Below are 24,020 nucleotides of genomic sequence, written 5' to 3'. Positions count from 1 at the left end.
TGCCACAAATAGTGGCACAGTTAAAATCAAGAATTCTGAAGATGCTGGAAGTAGATAAGCACAGATATCTGTCGTGGGGCTGGAGGCGATTATAGAGTTTGGCTGGTGAAATAACATTGAAGGATTTGAAAAACAGAATGAGAATATTAAAATCAAGACATTGGCTCCTGATTCAGCAATGTCAATGAGCAAACACATGGATGGTGAGTGAATGGGAATTGGTGCAAGACAGGAACAGCAGAGCTTTGGACAACCTTCAGGTTTCAGAAGGTAGAATGTGGGACACTATGTTGGGAAAGTAGAGTCCAGAGGCAACAATGGCATGAAATGAGAGTTTTGGGAGCAGATCAGTTGAGACGGGCACAGTATCAAACAATGCTATGTCTTAGGGATGACTTGAATATAGGAACAGAAGGTGACCATTCAGCCCATTTGAGCCTTCTCCACCACAAAATATAATCATGACTGATTTGACGTATCGTGCCGTTTACCCACATTCTCCCCATAACCCTTGATGCCACTGATCAAAAAAATTATCAAGCTCTGCTGTAAGTATACTCAAAGATTGAGCTTCCACAGTCGTCTTTGGTATTGAGTTCCAACAATTCACTACCCTATGACTAAAAGCAAATTTTTATCATCTCAGTCCTCATTGGCATCCCCCTTTAATTTTAAATTGAGATTCTCCCTATGTGGTTGGAAGTCTTTGGGTCAAAAGTGACATCAGAATTGCAAGCAGTCTGTCTTGGTTGATTGCCAGGGAGAGGATGAATTCGGAAGGTAGGGAATATAGTTTAGAGCAGTTTAAAACAATGTCTTCCTCAATTTAATTAGAAACTGTTTCTGTTCATCCATATTGGATATAGGGTAAGCAATCTGGTGATACAGCAGCAGTGGAAAAGTTGAGAGAGTTGCTGGTGTGTAGGTGTCTTCAGCATACATGTGAAAACAAAACCTTTATTTTTGAACTGTGTCCTGTTCATTGAAAAGCATAATGGACTTTGGCCAGTGACACATCCTTGAGAAATTCTGGTGGTAATGATACTGAAACAGGAAGAAAAACAATTGAGAGTGATTATTTGGCTATGATTTAATAGAGAAGAATGGAGAGCAGTCCAACCAACTGGACAATAGTGGCGAGGTAATGGAGCACGATGGTGTGACCATGTCAGAAACTGCCATTAGGTTGAGGTGGGGACGTTTGGCTTTGTCACAATCACTTGGAGAACATCATGACTTTGCTAAGAGGAGTTTTGACAATGAGGCATGAGAAGGACTGGAGGGAGTCAAATATACAGTTGTTGACAAAATGAATATTTGAAGTTGGATGAAGCGTCAATAATTTATTAGACAGTTTCCCAATGTTTCCATTCATTTAATTATCAAAATAGAGGAACATTGTGTGTGATGTCTTTTGAAATTTTCACACTATTCTTGATCAGCTCTATCATAGGGCACAATAAAAAAAAAATCACAAGTCTGTTAATGGGACTTATTTCATTAAGATTAATCCAGCTGAGTGATAATAAAAGCTCTATAAACTGGATGAATGCCCTGCTGAAAGAAAAAAAATATCAATATCTAATTATTACTGTTTGTTTTTGAAGCACATCTTAAAATTACAGCAAGTCCCTACTACTGTGAAATTGTTCCAGTGAGAACTTATCTTACACTTCAGTTGACTTGAGGAAGTGATCCATTTCTTAAAATTCAGGCTGACGTATTGAGTTGTCTTGCATGAATGATTGACGAAAAATGGCCTATAGCCTTTGGTGGTTAATGCTCTCGCCTACTAATGGACATGGATGATCTTTTGTAAATTGATCAAGGAAGTCTGAAGTCACACCTAATCATAAGCAATTTAATTATATTAAATGCTATGAAGGATTACTGTCTGGCATTCTGAGAGTTTAAACCCTGAATATTACTATGTAAAAGAGGCTTAGGATAACACAGAAGCTGTGACCATAAATAGCTAATTAAGGTATGCTGTGAAAAGAAGGATTAAGACTTGTTATGCATGAGCTAGGTATCTGTGCAAATCAAAAAAAAGCTAGCTGTAAAGTTTAATGTGATGTATTGAAGTTGCAGTTGTGTAAGCGAATATTTTGATTTACATTGGAACCTTCCCTTGAGCTATATGACAAAATTATAGTAAATAAATTAACCACTCACAGTTGGAAGGCTGTTATCAAAGGCAGTGCAAGTCACAGATAAGGCTACAGCATCTCAGTTACAATTTATTGACCCATGTTCAAAAGGATCACTGAGTTTGAAATAATATGTCCAGTATTTTGTGGCTTAAGCATTTTTCTCTTTTAGTTTATTTGATTAAATATTAACAGATTTAAATGAAAATGCTGTATTTTAGTCAGAAATTAATAGTTAGCAGTTGATCCAGTGCACTGGCACCATTTAGACGTCCAAATAAAAGCCAAATAGAATTTTCAAAATAATTCTTCTTGCTATTATCTGCAGTAAGCATATTTACTATATATGTAGGTTCTGACTGTTCCATTCAGCCACCCATAAATGAGAAAAGCCCTGGATATATGGCAATGCGAAGGAAGTACACGACCAGACATGCATCAAGATAAATGGTCCATATTCAGATGTATCTATTTCAGTGGCCAGCATTCAACAGATTTATTTTTCTAATCTATTTCTTGATATAAAATCTTGTCTTGAATATGTCTTAGTGCTTTAATAAAATTTTCCCCCTTTTCTTCGAGAAGAATGATGCTTAGAATTTGTCCATATGAATTTCTTTGCTTCCTGTTCTGTAATCTGTCTTAAACCCATGCATGCTGTGGTAGGACGCATAACTATCAGGTGTTTTGTGTCCTGATGGTCCTGTGACACTATTTGAAAGACAGTATAAGAGTTATCCGATTGAATTGGTCAACAATTGTTCCTCATTCAAAAGGACCAGAAAAACTTAATCTGAGCAGTTATTCATCGAGTTCCTTCACTATCACGGGGTCAGAGTCATAATTCTCGAATCTTAACTGCATTTTGGGAGTACTTTCACCACTTGAACTCTCAGGATTGAAGAAAAAGGCTCACCACCACTATTGCAAAGGCAATTAGAGATGGTTAATCAATGCTTACCTCCCTCAGAGTAGAGTTTTGAAAATACATAATTTATATTACTGAAAGCTCATTGTATAAATTAGCTGTGGATTCCTAGTGCACCGTAGTTTTACCAAAAGTCTGAGAATGAAGTGTTAAACTTTTACATGACACATGAAACAAACACAATCTTTGCTGACACAATATGTGTTTAGACTTTCACTCGCTGTATAAGTCAACTGCCCTCCTACCCCACCCCATTTTTCAGCTCATTAGTGTATGTTTCAGACAATACCTTCATTGGGTGTTGGCCTCAATCTTTTTTTTGACTCAAAAATACAGGCTAAAGGTTATACTTGTCTAATAAGTCAGTGCACAGGATCGTGCTGTGTTGCCAAGACGATGTATGGGCATGTAGACTTGTCCATATACAACAATCCATACATGGGGAATGGCAAGTAAGAGATGGTGTAAATCTAAAAAGTTTGTCATGTGCTAACTCCTTGCTGCAGCAAGGAAATTCACTGTGGAAGAACATCTGATGTAAGAATGGAAGGTGGAGGGATCAAGATCAAATGTGTCGTAAAGTCAGGAAACTGCTACTGGCCAGATCTTGTAAAATATGTTTCAGAATGGGTGCACGACAATCATCAGAATGGTTTCTTTTGTCACTGGAAGTGTATTGTGTATAGAAACATAAGTAACATATTGAACTATGCTTCCAGCAAATATAAACTTGGTTGATTAGATTACCTACAGCGTGGAAACAGGCCCTTTGGCCCAACAAGTCCATACCGACCCTATATTTACTCCTGACTAATCCACCTAACACTACTGGCAATTTAGCATGGCCAATTCACCTAACCTACGACTGTGGGAGAAAACCGGAGCACCCGGAGGAAACCCACGTAGACACTGGAGAATGTGCAAACTCCACACAGTTAGTTGCCTGAGGCAGGAATTGAACCCGGGTCCCTGGCGTTGTGAGGCAGCAGTGCTAACCATTGAGCCACTGAGCCACTTCAGTTCTGTAGTCGCTTAAACCCCTGCATGGTCTGATAGGAAGGGTTAATATCAGGTACCTTGTGTCTTGATTATCAACTGCTAACTTGTCCAAATTAAAATGTTAGTGGTTGCAGCAGAAGACCAAGATGACTAGCAGACTACCAAAATTCCTCTAAAAATGTTATAAGCAATTCTTTTTCATGCAGCAGCAAAAACATGAATATCAGTTATGCCATGTGGGTACCATGAATGAAATGCCCATATATTTTGATGTGCCGAGTAGCTAAACTGTGGACTGACAAGGTTTGGAAAGAATTCCACTGAAAACCACAGGAAAGTAAAAGATAAGATTTACAGTGTACTAACCTGTATGGCCATTGGAACAAATAAACTATGTTGCAACATATAAGCGTGCTGATTATCCATGTTCTGTTGAGGAGTTTTTGTTTTGTCTCTGAAACAGGTTGAATGGATGAGATTGGAATGTCTTTGCAGATCAGTTGAATCAACATCTTGGTGGCCTGTGAAAAGAATGCTGAAAAATGTGTTGCTGGAAAAGCGCAGCAGGTCAGGCAGCATGCAAGGAGTAGGCGAATCGATGTTTCAGGCATAAGCCCTTCTTCAGGCATGAGGAAGGTGTGCCAAGCAGGCTAAGATAAAAGGTAGGGATGAGGGACTTGGGGGAGGGGCGTTGGGAATGCGATAGGTGGAAGAAGGTTAAGGGGAGGGTGGAGGTGGAGAGGTCTGGAAGAAGATTGCAGGTCAAGAAGGCGGTGCTGAGTCCAAGGGTTGGGACTGCGATAAGGTGGGGGAAGGGGAAATGAGGAAGCTGGAGAAATCTGCATTCATCCCTGGTGGTTGGAGGGTTCCTAGGCAGAAGATGAGGTACTCTTCCTCCAGGCGTTGTGTTGCCATGGTCTGGCGATGGAGGAGGCCAAGGGCCTGCATGTCCTTGGCGGAGTGGGAGGGGGAATTAAAGTGTTCAGCCACGGGGTGGTTGGGTTGTTTGGTGCAGGTGTCCCAGAGGTGTTCTCTGAAATGTTCCGCAAGTAGGCGGCCTGTCTCCCCAATGAGGAGAAGGCCACATCGGGTGCAGCGGATGCAGTAAATGATGTATGTGGAGGTGCAGGTGAATTTGTGACTGATATGGAAGGATCCACTGGAGCCTTGGAGGGAAGTGAGGGAGGAGGTGTGGGCGCAGGTTTTGCATTTCTTGCGGTTGCAGGGGAAGGTGCTGGGAGTGGAGGTTGGGTTGGTGGGGGGTGTGGATCTGACGAGGGAGTCGCAGAAGGAGTGGTCTTTCCGGAACGCTTCAGCCTCCACTCCTGGCACCTTCCCCTTCAACCGCAAGAAATGCAAAACTTGCGCCCACACCTCCCCCCTCACTTCCCTCCAAGGCTCCAAGGGATCCTTGCATATCCGTCACACATTCACCTGCACCTCCACACACATCATTTACTGCATCTGCTGCACCCGATGTGGCTGCCTCTACATTGGGGAGACAGACCGCCTACTTGCGGAACGTTTCAGAGAACACCGCTGAGACCTCTGCACCAACCAACCCAACTACCCCGTGGCTGAACAATTTAACTCCCCCCTCCCACTCCGCCAAGGACATGCAGGTCCTTGGCCGCCTCCATCGCCAGACCATGGCAACACGATGCCTGGAGGAAGAGCGACTTATCGTCTGCCTAGGAGCCTTCCAACCGCAAGGGATGAGTGAAGATTTCTCCAGCTTCCTCATTTCCCCTCCCCCCACCTTATCTCAGTCCCAACCCTCGGACTCAGCACCGCCTTCTTGACCTGCAGTCTTCTTCCAGGCAGCTCTGCCCCCATCCCCTCTCCAGCCTATCATCCTCACCTTAACCTCCTTCCACCTATCGCATTCCCAACGCCCCTCTCTCAAGTCCCTCCTCCCTATCTTTTATCTTAGCCTGCTTGGCACACCACCTTCATTCCTGTAGAAGGGCTTCTGCCCGAAACATCGATTCTCCTGCTCCTTGGCTGCTGCCTGACCTGCTGCGCTTTTCCAGCAACACATTTTTTAGCTCTGATCTCCAGCATCTGCAGTCCTCACTTTCTCCTATGAAAAGAATATGTCTTATTCATACAGGGCATGCTTAGATCCATATAATTGATGAAACGAAATGTAACTCGTAAAGAATTGACGCTCAATTTCTAGTTCTCCTGGGCTATTCTAATGCCCATCATGCAATCTTTGGTTGTGCCTCAACAAGGCACTTGAGGATCATGTTTGTGCTGAATGACGGTTGACAAAGGTGAAAAAAATGTGAATGCTGTCCATTTCTGGCGCAGTTTCATCACCCAACCTGGCATGCTATTAATGCACAAATTGTGATTAGATTGTTCAAAATATGTGGCATATTCAGTTCAACAGATGGCGAGGAAGGTGTTTTTGTTCTGCAGGGATAATTAGAAAACTGAAAATACCAGATCTGATCCAGAGTGGGGTCTTTATGATGATGCCATTGCCAAAGTGAGTGGGGATGAATTCAGTGAATGCTTTGTGATGGATGCTGAAGGCAACAAAATTGACTGTTTTTAACACATTCTGACTGTAGTACAAACTATCCTTGCAGAATTAGTTCATGAAATAAAATGTAGCAAATTTAATTTAAATTACTTGTGTAATTTTTTTCACGTTTTTAAAATAATGGTCATCCCCATCATCACTTTTTATGATCAAAATATAAATTGGACCCCATTTTGGAAGGATCTTTCAAAGCTTTAGAGTTTAATTTACACATTGCACCTTGTCCATTTCTAATTCTTGCTGTTTACATTTAAAATGAAACTTAAATTGCTGTTTATGCCTAATACTGAGAGAAAAGCTTCTGAGAACTTAACTCGCACATCAGTTGACTCCCTCTATGTCTTGGAAGTGATCCATTTCTTCGCATTGAGACTCGGTGGTACGTTGTATTTCATAGAATATTAATATTGCAGCAGAACAATTGCATGCTTGTTTTCTAGCTCATTTAAATTCAAGTGTTCTGCTAAAATCTGATGAAGCTGTTAATACTTATGAATTTCAAGAGAGACTTGAATGCTGATATCTATTCCTGGGTGTCTGAGGTGTCCACTAAATACTGTGGTAAATCCATTCATAATTACAGTTATGGATTACCAATGCTCTATTTGCATTTCTAAAAGCTTATGCAAAGTCATGAATGGCAGTCACTTTGCAGCAGAAATGTTGTTTCTCACTAACTGAGTGCAATTGATAAAACAGGCAATGTTTCATGCATTAATGTTGGAACTGTCAAATAAAGGTTATTTGAATGTTTTATGTAAATGTCTTTTGTCTTTGCTCATTGATTGAAATTACTTGGATTACATGCAGTACATGGTATTTGGCATTCCCTCCACAAATGGTAATGTTTGTTTAAAAGGAATATTTGATTAAATCCTCAGCATGTTACAAAACATTTGATTTACTCTGATTTGGGTTATTTCAATTAATTTCCTGTCTGGCCTCATGTCACCCATTAAATTTCAACTTTTCTAACATAGTGTAGCCATCGGCTGCCTTACCAGAAGTCATGTTCTGCATTTGTCATCAGCCCTACAGGTTCACCAACTATAAATGTATATGAAGATGATAATCATAACAAAAAAAATTGGAGGAAAAACATTGAGATGCTCAGAATAGGACTTGGCAAAATATTGTTTGCCAATGATGTACAAAAGCAATATTACACCTTGGACAGTGTGTTCAACAGATTTGGGAAAAATAAGAGCAAAGTTACCATAGTCCCAGGGGACTGTAAAGCTGTTCAGTCATTAGAGAGATGACTGGTCTAACCCAAGGGTCACCACACCTCAGGCAAGGGAAGAGGTTGAGAAGATGAAACCTTCATGGTGACCTCATTTGATGTGGAAATTGAACCTAGTGTGTGATTTGCGACACAGTGGCACCAACAGTATAGGTTCAATTTCTGCATCGACTGAGACGACCACAAAGGTCCCACCTTGTCAATCTCGCCACTCACCTGAGGTGTGGGGTTCCTTCAGTTAAATTCACCACCAGTCATCTCTTGCTAATGAGTGAACAACTCTGCGGCCCTGTGGATGAGTAAAGGGACCTTTTGAGATGAAGGAAAGTGGCATATACTAATTATGTACACAGTAAGAGAGCATGATGAGGAAGAATACAGAAAGACAAGCAGAGAAGTCAGTAAATTAATTTGAGTTCCAGTATTTGAGAATACTAATCATTGAGAAAAGAATGGAAAGCCGGAACTTTAACATGACCATCAAGAGATGGTCAAGACAAAATTACTGCTAATGACTTGACAGACAAATTAACTAATTACTTTCCTTTTATTGTTTACCAAGAACATAGACCAGGTGAATATGACATTGGACTTGGAGATCAGAAATGATACAACTGTATTTAAATTAGAAAAATTGAGATGAAATAAACTAATCCACCATGAGGATAAAATTTCTCATCCTGAGGAGTGACATTCAAGAACTACTTATGAAACACATGTACGCGCGCACATACACATTTATTTAAAAAAACTGTGTAGAGCTGGATTGGTGGATAGAAATATTGTGTCATAATTTAAAAAAGGATCTAAATAGATGAGAAATTATGCACCAGGTCAGATTCAGAAGTGATTAAAAATGGATTCCCTAATAAAGGACAAATTGAATAGAAAAGTCTTTATTGTCACATATGCTCAGAGTATAGTAAATGATTTATACGCCAAGAGAAAGAAAAATCTAGAAGCCAAAATACAATAATGAATATTGAGAATGAAATGTAGTGCAAACACACTTTGATTCATACCCTTGTTGAATTCTTTGAGTTGGTGGAGTAGTTCATTGTAATTTGGCAGATTAAAAAATAAACTAGTTTTACAAAAGGTTTACAATTGGCAACTTGTAATAGATGAGCATGTGGAGTCAGGATATGAAGCAGAATTGATAGCTTGCTGACTGCAAAATGGGAAAAATAAGAGATGAGAGGAGCTAGAGAGTGGTGAGAATGTAAAATTTGCTACAATTTGAGCCAATTAGAATTAGGTTTATTTTCATAAGTACTCACATGAGAAGAGTCATCAAGATATACTGCGCAGAACAGACCATTTGGTCTAACTCGCCCATGCTGACCAGATATCCTATATAATTCTAGTCCCATTTGCTAGCATTTGACCGATATCCCTCTGAAGCCCTCCTATTCATATACCCAGGCAGCTGCGTTTTAAATGTTATAGTTGTACCAGCCTCCTCCACTTCATCTGGCAGTTCATTCCATCCATGCACTGCCCTCTATGTGAAAAGGTTGTCCCTTAGGTCCCTTTCCCCCCTCTCATCTTAACCCATGTTTTCTAGTTTTGGACTCTCTCACTCCAGGGACAAGACCTTGCCTATTTACCCTATCCATGCTCCTCCTGATTTTATAGATCTCTGCGGTCACCCCTCAGCCTCCGTTAGCCCAAGTTTATTCAGCATCTCCCTTGCTCAAGCTCTCCAACCTCAGCAACATCATTCTAAACCTTTCCTGAACTCTTTCGAGTTTCACAATATCCTTCCTATAGGAGGGAGGCCAGAATTGCCCGCACTAATCCAAAAGTGGCCAAACTAATGTCCTGTGCACGTGCAACATAACCTCCCAACTCCTGAAGAAGGGCTTATGCCCGAAACGTCGATTCTCCTTCTTTGATTCTGCCTGACCTGCTGCGCTTTTCCAGCAACACATTTTTAAGCTCCGATACTCAATGCACTGATCAGTAAAGGCAAGAATACCAAATGCCGCCTTCACTACCTATCTACCCGCGACTCCACTTTCAAGACAGGGTGGTGATGGAGGGGTTAGTTCTCAGACTGGAGGCTTGTGACCAGCAGTGTGCCACAAGAATTGCGATTGGATCCAATACTTTTTGTCATTTATGTAAATGATTTGGATATGAACATAAGAGGTATGGTTAGTAAGTTTGCAGATGACTAAAATTGGAAGTGTGATAGCGAAGAAGGTTACCTCATAATGCACTGTGATCTTAATCACATGGGCCAGTGGACCGTGGACTGGCAGATGGAATTTAATTTAGATAAATATGAGGTGCAGCATTTTGGTATGGCAAATCAGGACAGGACTTATAAAGTAGATGGTAAGGTCTTGGGGAGTGTTGCTGAACAAAGAGACCTTGGAGTGCAGTGAATAGTTTACAAAGTCACCACTTATGATGCCTTGTTAGGTACAAAGCTACCTAGGTACAGGTGTTTACAAATAAATTAGAAAAGTAAATAGATAAAAAGTCCAGAATTACAGTCTTTTGAAGCAGAGAAGACCGAGCAGATGAATCTCTGCTGGGTTTCACCTGAGCCTCCTGAGGCCAGAAGTCCAGCTGGCTTCACCTCAAAGCCAGGTCTATCATTGTCTTCACTTGAGACCAGGAATCTATGTAACCTGGACAAAAAAAAAAGATTTTCATTTTAATTTTCCACCCAACTGCACAGCAGTGATGATCTGGGTATGATTAATCTAAATTGAGGTTGACGAAGCTTACAAAGGAGAATGAAGTTAAGCGTCAAACTGATAGACTTAGATGGCATTAGACTAACCAACAGTAAAATGGGATTTGCTAGGTGGCTATTTGTTGACCAAATGAGACATGTCAGGCCAAATGACCACCTTCCATATTCCATGTTCTGAGAGGAAGCTGGAGTGGGGTGTAAATAGGAGAATGGACCAATTGAACCAACTTGCTGCTTTCGGAGTTGTGGTTTCAGTGTTATTCTGTAGCTTTTGCTTCCTCTTACTCTGAGCTGTAAAATAAATAATGGAAGGAAAGATTTATGAGAGAGGAGATTTGGGAATTTAAAGGTAAAGGACAGGGAAAAATTGCAGTTTCGGAATGAACAAAAGCTGCTGTTAGTTATCCTTTATTTCCTATGATGTGGAGGTGTCAGTGTTGGACTGGGGTGGGCGAAGTTAACAATCTCCCAACATCAGGTTATATCCAACAGATTTATTTGGAAGCATAGCTTTTTGGAGCACTGCTCCTTCATCAGGTGGTTGTGGAAATGGATCATAAAGCACAGAATTTATAGTAAAAGTTTAGTGTCATGCAGCTGAAATGATATGTCCTGTTCCACAGCGTCCTGGCAAAGGAGCAGCGCTCCAAAAGCTAGTCCTTTCAAAGAAACCTGTTGAACTATAACCTGGTGTCGTGTGATTTTTAACTTTGATTCCTATCACTGGGGCAAGTTTGATCCATTTGCCATGTTCCCCTGTATCCCATGGACTTCACTTTTTCTGACCAGTCCACTATTTGGGACCCTGTCAGATGCCTTATTAAAATCCATGTGGACACCATCCACTATGCCACCCTGCTAATTCTCCTTGTTAATTACTGAAAAGAAATTAAGTTATGAAGACACTTTTTCCCTTAATAAAAAAGTAATGAACGTCCCTGATCAACCTGTGACTCTCAAAATAGCAGTTTAATATTGATTCAAGTAATTTGCCCATCACTAGTCCTATGATTATATTGCCGACGTACACTCTATGAATAATGGCACAATGTTTGCAGACTGCTGAACTTCTTGTACCTTGCCTGTATACAGTGAAAACTTCATTATTCTCTGAGTATCTGCTATTTCACCCTGCCTCCCATTAATAGTCTAGGATAGAATTTATCTGGTGATCCATGCACCTTCAAAGAGGTCAGTCCCTTCAATATTTTCTTTCTTATTTTGATTATTTCTCTTTAACTGGAATGTCTGCAAAATACTCTTTATAATGCACGAGACGTTCAACCCTTTCCATTGTCATCGTTAATGAGTTGTGCACGTACCCTCTCTTTGCTTTGCAGTATCATTTTTTCTATTGCTTTCTATAGTGGCTGAAGCTTTGCAAAGTATTGCTTCTTTTGGTTGTCATAAATTTTGTTTTTTCTGTTTTATCTTATCTTGTAGCTTCTTGTTAACAAAGGGACTGTAGATTTGGCTGTACCACCTTTTTCTATTGGGGGACATAGCTACATTATGCCTATAGATCTTGCTTTTGAATGCCTCTCACTGATTTGCCACTGATGTTCCTTCAAGTAGCTGTAACCACTTCAGTTTTGACAGAACATCTCTCAGCTTTATAAAGTTGCCTTGCCCTACTTTAGAACATTTAATCCTCTTTTATCTCTAGCCCTTTCCAAAATGACTTTATTATGATAACTATTTCCAAAATATCTCACAATACCAGGTTATAGTCCAACAGGTTTAATTGGAAGCACTAGCTTTCGGAGCGCTGCTCCTTCATCAGGTGGTTGTGGAGGACACAATTGTAAGACACAGAATTTATAGCAAAAGTTTACAGTGTGATGTATCTGAAATTAAATGTTGAATAATTCCTTGATTGTTTAAATTTTTCATCTGTTAGAATGACCATGATAGTTTGACTTCTTTCATATGTAAATCACAAAGCTTTTTTAAAAAGTTACATTCTCAGATTAACTGTTACAATTGGTGTCAGCCAGATAAGATGTTGAAGGTGTTAGCCCCCTGTGTTCTGTTGTTTGTGCCATAATGTTTAGACTGATTCTAATCTAAAAAATGAGTTAACAGAGTCTTAGATGGATTCGTGCAGTTTTTGAGCAAAGTACCATGTAACTCTGCAAGTACAAATTAACCCCACAAATATGTGTATGCGTGCATGTGGGTTTTTGTGTGTGTGGGTGTCTGGGGTGGGGGGTTGTGAGTGTCTGTGAGAGAGTGTGTATATATATGTGTATGTGTGCGTGTGTAAAAGGGTCTAAGTCTGTGAGAGGATGCATACAACCCTGTCACGGTAGGCGCTGCAAGATGTGTCAGAGTGTGGGCATGGATACCACCATTACACATGGGGACACCTCCCACCATGTTTGCTTTGTTTACTATTTGCACGAGTTTAATTTGTTCATGCAATTTGATGAGAGTGCTGTTTTCTCAATTTCTTAAAGGGATAATGGCCCAGTTAAAAGATATTTAACAGCTACGTACTAACTGGGGAATCTATTCAGGTCCAGGAGGTGGTTGGTAAGGGCTGATTAGTATTATGATGTTTCATGGAAACATGATGGTGTGGATGGTATTGTCCTGCATGCTACACTTATTCGCAGATAAACACTGCTGGTAGCAAGGGCTGATAAGATGTGCAGATGCAGTAATGGGTTTGAAAGGGTTGTTTTGGTCTATCTTATGGTAAAATATACAACACGACTGTGGTTTTATGAATGAACGAATGAAACCTTATGATAGTAAATAATGGGTAGTAAAGAGTTATGAACGAATGAACAGGAACCAGGTATTACTGAATATAGTGAGCTGGTGAGTGAGTTAATAAAGATAACCTAAAAAACAATAACACACATTTTCAAGGATAGACTCACCCTCTGGTAGAGTTTCAGTGATTGAGTAAAAGCAAAATACTGCTGATGCTTTCGATTTTTAGCGAGCAGAAGAAAATGCTGGAGAAACTCAGCAGGTCTGACGTGTGGAGGAAGAAACCAAGTTCACGTTTCAAGTCCACGATGATGATTCTTTGGAGCTCTTCTACTCTGAACAAGCATCATATTGGACTCTGAACATTAACTCTGGCTACAGGTGCTGTCGACCTGCTGAGTTTCTCCAGTATTTTCTTTGTTGGCTTAAGAGATTGTGAGTGGTCAGTGCAGTGTGGGCAATAACATGGAAGTCATCTGCAAACTATAGATCTCGTGTGGCTGTGGTGGGAAGTATAGACATTACATGGAAGGAACTGAGAGAGATGAGGATCTGGACATAGACACCAGCACTTCAGAGAGAGAGAGAGAGAGTGAGAGACAGACACAGAGAGAGGGAGACACAAAGGGAGGCGCGCGCGCACACACACACACACACACACACACACACACACACACACACACACACACACACACACACACAAATAGTGCAAGTAAAATAGCATGAGAGGAGAGATACGTATGGCATTGATATTACAGGCAATATCAGTTTATTTGTTGAGAAGCTGCTTTTAGTCAATATGTTTCAACGTCTGAGATTTTGGAGAAAAATAAATTTCCAAACTAGAGCAGGGAGAAAGATTGATGAAAGAGGGAGTTAATTTGTGAGTAAGGATGTTGAATTTCTACTTGCTGCTATGCTCCAGTTTTTTGTTAATAGTACAAGAGTAAAGTTCAAATAAATTCAGGGAACTCCAGTTACAGTAAATAAGATATAAAAATTTGTATTAATGATGTGGCAGGGCAGATTGGCCAAGTGAATGAGATGCATCCTAAGATATTAAGGAAAATGAGAGTGGAAGCGGCAGAAGTGCTGGCATTCTTTCAGCATTCCCTGGATTTGGGGATGGTTTCAGAGAACTAGAGAATTGCAAACATTGCAAAAAAGTAGGCTTAAAAGAAAAGGTTATAAAGATATGCTCAGTGATTACTGACCATCAGTTTAACATCGGTGATGGAAAATCATCCAGAAATAGTTATTTGGAATAGAATTGATTGTCACATAGCAAAATATGGGTTGATTCAGAAGACTGGGGAGGATCTTTGAAGGGAAAGTTGCGTCCAACTTGCTGGAGTTTTTTCGAAGGAGTAAGGTTTTTGATGAGGACAAGCGGTTACTGCTGGACTGAGATTTGTGAAGAAAGTAATAAATCATGGAATATCAGGGACAAAAACAATATAGATACAAAATTGAGTAATATGAAATGGAGGGCAATAGCTAATGGGTGGTTCTGAGCTGGACAATTTTTTTAAGTGGAGATATTGGTATTGGTATCCTTGTTTTTTCTGATAAACATAAATTATATGGAATTTGTTTTGCAGGGGATAGTTTCCAAGTTTGTGGTGGCATCAAATTTGGGAAAGTTGTAAGCTGTGAGGAGGACGGCGTAGAACTTAAAACATACATTATCCTGTTGTTGAAATGGGCTGATAAAATTCACTGTTGAGAAGTGTGAGGTGATGCACTTTGGTGCAAAGATGATGGATGGACAGTATAAAATCCAAGGTAGTGAGATCTGGGTATACATGTACAGAAGGAAAATGTGGCAGGGAAGGTAGCGAGATATGTTATAAAGCATACAATATTCTGGACTGCAAGATGGAGGTTATGCTGAACCTCTATCAGACCCTGGTTAGACGTTGTCTAGTATTGAATATAGTTCTGGGCCCCTGCTGTACAGGAAAGATGTGCATGTATTGGAGAAAGTGGGATAAAAGTTTGAGAATGATTCCAGGGATAAGACATCTTAGGTAACTGAAGAAAAATGGGAGAAGTTGAGACTGTTTACTTTTAAGAGGAGAAAGGGATTTGATAGAATTTTTAAACATCATGAAGCCTGTACAGAATTGATAGGGAGAAACGTCCCATTTATTAACAAGGATTTGAAAACCAAAGGGCACGGTTTTACAATATTTTGGTAAATAAACATGCAAGATGAAAAAGACCGTTTCATGCCGCAGGTGGTTTGGTTTGAAATGCATTGCGTGAAAGTGTGGTGGAAACCAATTCAGTTGGGGGAATCAAGGGAATTTGATGATTATTTAATTGGAACTACATGCAGAGTTAATGCATAAGGATGGAGTTTAGTACCAAGTTAAAATGCCCAAAGATTCGATGCAGATAAGATGAGCTGAACAGCCCCTTGCTGCATCATAGAAATTTTGTGATTCTGAAGCTGTGATTAGAATGATATTTAATACTGGCACGAGAGGACAGTTGACCTTTTGAGGTGAATAGCTATTATCAGGAATACTTTAAATAGTGCATGGGCTACCAGGCATGCCTGATTGACAGTGGTCTGGATTTTGAAGGTGAACATTTCAGCTCTCACAGTTGAGAGTTGTATTCACTTCACCTTGAAGCACTTGCTGATTGTAATGAATCTTCTTGGCCATCCACATCTTTGGAGCTCAGTCCACAGATTCACTTTGTCACATACATTTGGTCGTATCAATGAATACAGTAGGAGTTAAGGGACAAATAAACATTGCCCCATTGCTGATGGTCTGGAGTCATATGTAGGCCAGGCCAGGTAAGGATAACAGATTTCCTTTCTGAAAGGACACAACACATGTGCATGAACCAGATGGGTATTATGCTAGTTTGGTGGTTGCCATGAGGCTAGAATATTAATTGCTGATTTTAAAAAAAAATGAATTTCTTTATTTTTCATGGTGGAATTCAAACACATTCTCAGAATACAGTTAAAAATCACACAACACCAGGTTATAATCCAACAGGTTTAGTTGGAAGCACTAGCTTTAAAAAACAATCTGGGATTTACATATGAAAGAACTGAAACCACAACATGGTCATTCTAAAAGATGAGATACTTAACAAACAATTCAGGTCTTTTTCAATGTATAATTACACTGTTAAATTTTGCTATAAATTCTGTGTCTTATGATCTTATACTCCATGACCACCTGATGAAGAAGCAGTGCTCCGAAAGCTAGTGCTTCCAAATAAACCTGTTGGACGATAACCTGGTGTTGTGATTTTTAACCTGTACACCCCAGTCCAACACTGGCACCTCCAAATCACAGAATATAGGCCTTCTGTTTTGGATTACTGCTCCAGTGGCATTACACTTCACCTCTGCCTCCCCTTTAATGAAGGAAGATATTATATATGTCATCTTAAATAGCTTATCAGCTTGTACTGCTAACATCAGGGATCTGTTGACATTCACTTCAAGGTTTTTCAAATTTTCTGTATCTCATTAATTGTGTATTTCTTTGTCGAGTTTGACCTCCCTAGATACATCACCTCACATATCTGGATTGAGCTCCAGTTGCAACTTATCAGTTCACCAGATATCTTGTTGATATCTTTCTGCAGTCTCAAGCTATTTTCCTCAAGATCAACCATGCAGCCATTTTATTGTGTCATCTGCAAACTTCTTGATAAGGGCCTTCGCATATGCAGGTCGTTCTGGTATAATGCGCATTTAATTAACGCAAATGAGTTATAATGCAATTAATAAATTGTGAACACTGTTTGTTAACGCGAACTGTCTGCTGAATGGATATAGTGATCTTCGACTGATTTCCCATGGCAGTTTTTCATAGTGCGATTTTCTATAGCATGATGTTGCAGAGGAATGCAACTGTCATGTTATACCAGAACACACTGTGTATTGTATTCATTAATATATCCCACAGAAAGCATGGTCCCAATACCAAGAGCACAATGGGGTGCTACTGAAAGCAACCTTCCAGTTGCAGTTGTTCACTGCCACTTGGCCAATTCTTTATCAAGCTTGCTACATTTCCCTAGACCCTTGATGTTTTCCAATCAAACAGATGTGTGGGACCTTGTCACAAGACTTGCTAGCTTCCACATAACCATTTCAACTGTCCTACCCTGTAAATTCTCTTTGTTAATTCATCATTTAATCAAGTTCATTAGGCACTATCTTCCCTTAACAAATTCATACTGACTATACTTGATAAATCTGTGACTTTCTAAGTGACCGATTACCCCATATCTCCAAATTGGTTCCAATGATTTGCCTACTTCTGAGGTCAGACTGCCTACCCTATAGTTGTTTAGTCATATCTAATTCCCCTTTTAAAGGAATTTAACAATCCTCTAATCCTTCAATATTATGCATATTTCCAGTGAGAATTGGAAAATAATGGAGAGACTCTGTGCTATTTACCACACAGCTTCTTTCAAGAGCTTGTGGTGTATTTCATGCTGTCCTTGTAATTTATCCACTTTAAAGGATACTAATCTCATTAATTTTCTTCTCCTCCTCATGTTTAAGGTATCCAATATCTCATGGCCCTTGTTAGTTATGATCTGTGCCTTTCCCTCTTTGCTATGTCAAACAATACGTATTCATTAAGAATCATATCAACATGTTCAACATCTGTACATAAGGTGCCTTTTTGGTATTTTAGGAGCTCTACTTTTTCCTTTAGTTATCCTCTTGTCCTAACAAAGAGAAATTGCAAGTTTGCTTTGATTTTGTGTGCGAATATTCCTCTTGTCATCTGTTATCCAAATTTTTCTATTGATTTCACCCCTTCTGTATTTCTCTTTATTTTTGTAGTGTAGATAACAGTTTGTAATAAGATTAAATATTTCTTGAGTTAATTCTTGTATAGTGAGTTTAAAAGCTTTGTGGCATAATTAGCTAGAATAAATTACTCAGTGATGAGTCATCCGAAGTGGTTTGTGAATATGGCATTTGTCAGTATACTTTAATTAAAAATATCAAAATTGCAGACATTAATTCATAACTATTTGCTTCAAACTGATGATACATTACTTGGTGCTGTTTTAGGAATAATGCTACAAAATGTGTGTATCTGGTTTAGAAATTAATACAAATTTATTTTGGCTTATTTACAGCTCTCTCCAAACAGATGCAATACATGACTGATATGTAATCTGGAATTAATATTCATAGATCTATTAAAGATTTTGGAAAAAGGCTACTATACAAAAAAAAACTAATCTTCAGTGTTCAAAAAAGCTGTTCCCTTTGTCAAAGCTTTGACATAACGTATTGTACCAACGTGTGAATGGGTTTAACCATATTTGTTGGTATTTGTGGTTCAGCCTAGTCCCTATAACTAAAAAACAAGCTCTGTCACAATACTCCCTTGGATTCACAATGATCAATCTACGGTGTTTGTACAATTCAGGTGAATAAATTGCAAAACTAGTGACAAAGATTCAGAACATGTATGAGGTTGGACAACCATTGGATTTTTATTGATGCCAGGCGAGATGGGTGTTGACAGAAATGTTGTGAAGTGAAAACAAGCAGCTAAATTGTTCTGTTTGAACTATTTATGTTATGGTCAAACGAGACAAGAAGACTTCATAGAATATAAGAGCTATAATGCAGGCTGTGTAGCCAACGTAGATAGAAGTGGTCAAGCTCAAGTGCAGAATGTTGCTGAGATCTACAGGGGTAATTGGTGTAACTTCAAAGTATGTTCTGTAGGTAAAGAGGAGTTAATGCGTTGAATCCAGTGTGAGTTCAATTCTAAAGAAGAGTCATGATAGACTCAAAACATTAACTCTGTGTGTGTGTGTGACTCTCTCACTCTCTCACTCTCTCACTCTCTCACTCTCTCACTCTCTCACTCTCTCACTCTCTCACTCTCTCACTCTCTCACTCTCTCACTCTCTCACTCTCTCACTCTCTCACTCTCTCACTCTCTCACTCTCTCACTCTCGCTCTCGCTCTCTCTGTCTCCACAGTTGTTGCCAGACCTTCTTTCTGGTTGTTCCTGAGAAATTTGGCTATATTTGAGGTTTGATAAAAAGGATTTCGAAAGAACAGGGCAAGTACAATTGCTCTCAAAAAAGGAATCTAAGCTCCTCATAGCTTTTGTCTTAAGAAGACCTCAGAAATTGTCAATAGTTGGGAATATTTTGCTTTCTAGGTATAGTGTAGGGCAGCATGAGGATTTGTTCATGGACTAGGAAACACAGTATTGTTGAATCATTTAGTTTTGTCTTGTAGGTACAGATCAGTTTGCACCTTGTAGACTGAAATCTGAAAACTTCAAAATGTTATACCTAATGAGGAAGAGGCTAAGTGTTTTGATTTGTCATGACAACATATTTCTCAAGGAGATGAATGGTCAGACTTTGAGAAATTAATTTCATATTGTGTTAGTGCAGATGGGGATCAAGTGACTTGACTTTGTGGCTTGTGTAACTTATGTGGAATTCTGAGAAATTTAAATCTATATGGCTAAAATGAGGCTATAAATAGTAAAGGTTGGCATCTGCATTGTGTTGAATCTTTGAAAATAGTGATGAATTTGTATAATTAATACATTGACTTCGGTTGACTGTACCAAAAACACGTGTTGTTTTTAAATATTGATTTTCAAGAGCAATTGCTTGTTTGACTGATGATAAATTGAAGTTGAATAGTAATGAATTTTGTTTCTTACCTTTTATAGAACCACCTATGCCAATTGCACCACCTCAGTTACTTGGTGTTGGTCCGACATATTTGCTGATCCAACTCAATGCAAATTCAATTATTGGCGATGGTCCGATTATTCTGAAAGAAGTGGAGTATGGGATGACCAGTGGATCTTGGACAGAAATTCATGCTGTAAATGCAGCAACCTACAAGCTGTGGCATTTGGATCCAGATACGGAGTATGAAATCAGAGTTTTGCTGACCAGGCCAGGTGAAGGAGGAACAGGGTTACCAGGCCCCCCACTCATTACCAGAACAAAGTGTGCAGGTTAGTCCAATTCAGCTTCAAACCATGGTATTAAATGTGTAGTTTCGTTATTGCAAAATTGACAGCAGCATGAAATACAGGCTTCACAAATTTGAATGTGAGGTGAATGTGTGTATTGTTGACATTATTTTTAGAATACATCTGCTGATAAGTTGATAATCCTGCATCAGTGTTAATGCCTGTGCAGAACTGTGATATAATTAGTAAAACTATTGAAGTCATGAATTTCTCAATAATAGAAGCATTAATGACTGGTAATAAATCAAAATATTGGAAAAGTTGAGTCAACAAACATTTATATCAATACCTTAAAGGTTTCTATGGAAAAAGTCAAGTACAAAATAATTTGTACATTTAATGTCTTTAACTGATTAGATGATGTGTAATCCTAGCCATTTCCAGAAAGTAGAATTCTGTCCCCTCCGCATGGTATTGCTTTGTTTATATACTATCCATAAATTTACAACTTTTCGCATTTAATATCTCTCTCTCTCATCAAATTGGAGCACTGTGTTTTGTTGCGTTTTACTTTTCTATGTAGATCTATTTTTCTGACTGGCAAATCAAACAAAGGGTTTAGCAGGCAGACTAGAAGGAAGAGACCACAATCAGATCAACCATGATCTAGAGTTATAATTGGGTTTCTTGTCACATGTATTCACCTGATTGCAATGAAAAGTTTATAAAGTTGCCAGTAACTGTGACATCAAAGGAACAAAGGTACCTTGGTAGAGATTCCTATGAAAGAATCAGAAAATTCAAAAAATATAAAGTCCAATATTACAAACCTTCGTGCAATAGAATCCCGACAGTATGGAAGCAGGCCATTTGGCCCATCAAGTCCAAACCGACCACTGAAGAGCATTGTGCCCAGAGCTCCACACCCATGCCCTATCCCTATGATCCTGCATTTCCCATGGCTAACCCACCTCGCACTGTGGGCAATTTAGTATGGTCAAACCACATGACCTGCACATCTTTGGACGGGGGGGAAGGAAAGTGGAGCACCGACATAGACAATTGCCCGAGGCTGGAATTGAACATGGGTCCCTGGAGTTGTGAAACAGCAGTGCTAACCACTGAGCCATCTTGCCATCTTAGGTACAAAAAGTATCTAGGTACAAAAGCTTAGGAATTACTTGGAAGCATAAATGGTTCAGAATTACAGACCTTCCAAGCAGAGGAGACAGAGCAGACAAGCCTGCACTGGGACTTGCCTTGAGACTCCACCAGGCCTCGCTTCCAGTCCTTCATCTTGATGGCTTCACCATGAGGCTCTGGAGGCCGGGGGTCCGCCCTGGCTTTGCCTGGAGGCCGGGGGTCCGCCCTGGCTTTGCCTGGAGGCCGGGGGTCCGCCCTGGCTTTGCCTGGAGGCCGGGGGTCCGCCCTGACTTTGCCTGGAGGCCCTCAAATGTCAGAGTAGGCTTGAGGGCCTGAATGGCCTATTCCTCCCAATTCATATGTTTATATGCTCTCTGTTGATTTTGTGTTTGCCCAGTGTTGTAGTGGTAAGGCCATAAGAATTTGGAATGGAAGAAAGCCATTCGGCCCCTTGGGCCCGCTCTGCTGTTCGTTAGAATCGTGGCTGATCCGACATTCCACATGTCCACTTTCCTGCCTTTGAACTAAACTAAAGTTTAAAATGTTCACATTTTTTATTTGATTTATTTTCCAATTTTCTCTCTTCAACAAGCGGTGATACCTTGGCCTGTGTTTCTTAATAATTTAAATACAACCTTAAGTGCTATGCTTGGGATTTATTTTTGAAATAACTACAAAACATTGAGTTGTTCAATTCCAATGAAAAGCCAGTTATAATCCAGGTAGAATTACTTTACATCTTGCATTCAATTATTCCTACTCCACAAGGAGTATACTTGCAATTTTGTTTTTGTAAAGCACCTTAATTGTAAACATTAGTTCTTGAACAAAATGCCAAATTGAGCATTTATGTGTTTTACTGCTACTTCTGCTCTGACTTCCTGAACTTTTGTTCACCCACTCGTCGTCCAACCCATATTATTAACCAGAATTGTCAGGATTGGAGAATTGTTTTGCTACAATTCAGAGAGGGCGCGTAACTTAAGAAATTTAATGCATATATGTTGTTATGATTGTGGTAAAATTTGGTTTGCCAATTCTTTGACTTCCATGATTGGACTTCAATCGCTGAGACCTTTATTGACTATGAAATGATTTTGAAAAAGGAAAGTCAGTGACTTAAAAGGTTGTAGTAGTCAGCTATTTTAAAAAATTAATAAGAAAGAGCCAGTCTGCGCTGAACTTAATGTAATTATCACAACACATTGAAACAGGAAATCTGTGTCTCCTGGGTGACTTTCATGTTCATGGATATGTTTCACTTAATAAACTGTTCACAAGTTTATTCAGCTTGGAAAACCAATGAAGCCAGGCATGGGAATGCTCAGGAGTTCCGAGGTATTTCCAGCAACTGATTTGGTAGATCAACAGAGAGAAAAGAATGGATTTGTAATTGCCGAAAAGGAAGATTCCCATTTTCTCTTGACCTCAAAAGACAATAGCCAGTGACAAAGCAAACTGGAGAAGCATCCATTCAGTGATAACTCAAAACGTCTATAATTCGTGCTACCTGTTGAGGTGCATCACCACCGTTCCCTCTAAACAGCATGGTTGCACTATCCATTGGAGAGTCTGTGCTTTATACGAGTGCAGATGCTTGACTTGTGGTTTAGGAACCTTAGGGGCTTGTCTCGCAAATGAAAGGATTAGACTGGGAAAAATAAATTGTTCCTTTACAAGTTGTTTTAATATCAGTACAAGATGTTTTGTATCTGATATAAATGCTTTCTTGATCAGGACATGGTCACTGACAAAATAGAGTTAAAGGGAGTGTCCTGGAAAGAATTAGAGTCATACAGACACAGTATGGAACAGACCCTTTGATCTAACTCATCCATGCCGATCAGATATCCCACCCAGCACTTGCTCATATCCCTCCAAACCCTTCCTGTTCCTATACTAATCCAGATGCCTTTTAAATGACGCAGTGGTATAAAAACGATACCGAGACACCTACAGAGGCTGAATTCTGTATGAATCCCAGAACAACAAGTTGCAAAATGGATGACAAAATATCTAGAGGTATAAATTGAGTGAACTGAAACAGATAAAATCAGAACAGCTATGATTTAAACTGAAATTCCAGCACAAAACAGAAAGAGATTCCCTGGAACAAGGACAAGGGGGAGAGAGAGGGAGGAAGATATTAGAATGAGAGAAGGGGAAGGAATGAGAATGTGGGAGAGAGAGAAGCAAGTATGGGGGATGGGGGGTGGGAGATGGAAAGAAGGGAGAGAATTTTGGAAGGAAAAAGAGAGTAAGTTGAGACAACTTCAGTGTGAAAGGAGAATTCCAATTGATGAGAAAATCGCACCTGACTCTCAAACATAAGGGCTGAAATATTCACATTTATTCATTTAAAACTAACTCCAAGAAAGGCATTGACAACTTTTTCACTTTTATTTTGAAATGGTCGTTGACACAGCAATTGATGTGGTCAGCCTAACAGTGAATATTGCTGTTGCAGATCTAGCAGGAAGCTCTCAAAGTTTACTCCCTTTTGTCTGAGGAGAGTGCACCTGACCATGAGGCATAAGAAAGGGCTACTTGAAGTATGAACTAGTCAAATTTGAATGGCTTTAACAACTCCCAAGACTACTGGGG

At 39.6% G+C, this 24,020-nt stretch overlaps 1 protein-coding gene across 7 annotated transcripts in view; it reads left to right on the top strand.

Annotated features, from left to right (window-relative positions):
- The window catches only part of ptprk (protein tyrosine phosphatase receptor type K), a 603,086-nt gene that overhangs the window by 267,881 nt on the left and 311,185 nt on the right, over positions 1 to 24,020 (top strand). For all 7 annotated transcript variants that reach the window (XM_072556025.1, XM_072556024.1, XM_072556023.1 and 4 more), the window contains exon 7: positions 20,022 to 20,315. In XM_072556025.1, coding sequence (XP_072412126.1) covers positions 20,022 to 20,315 — 294 coding nt within the window. The remainder of the gene's footprint in view (positions 1 to 20,021; positions 20,316 to 24,020) is intronic.

The sequence above is a fragment of the Chiloscyllium punctatum genome, chromosome 3, assembly GCF_047496795.1.
Source record: "Chiloscyllium punctatum isolate Juve2018m chromosome 3, sChiPun1.3, whole genome shotgun sequence".
NCBI lineage: Eukaryota > Metazoa > Chordata > Chondrichthyes > Orectolobiformes > Hemiscylliidae > Chiloscyllium > Chiloscyllium punctatum.
The sequence above is the reverse complement of the archived record's forward strand: the minus strand, read 5'-3'. Positions and strand labels throughout refer to the sequence as shown.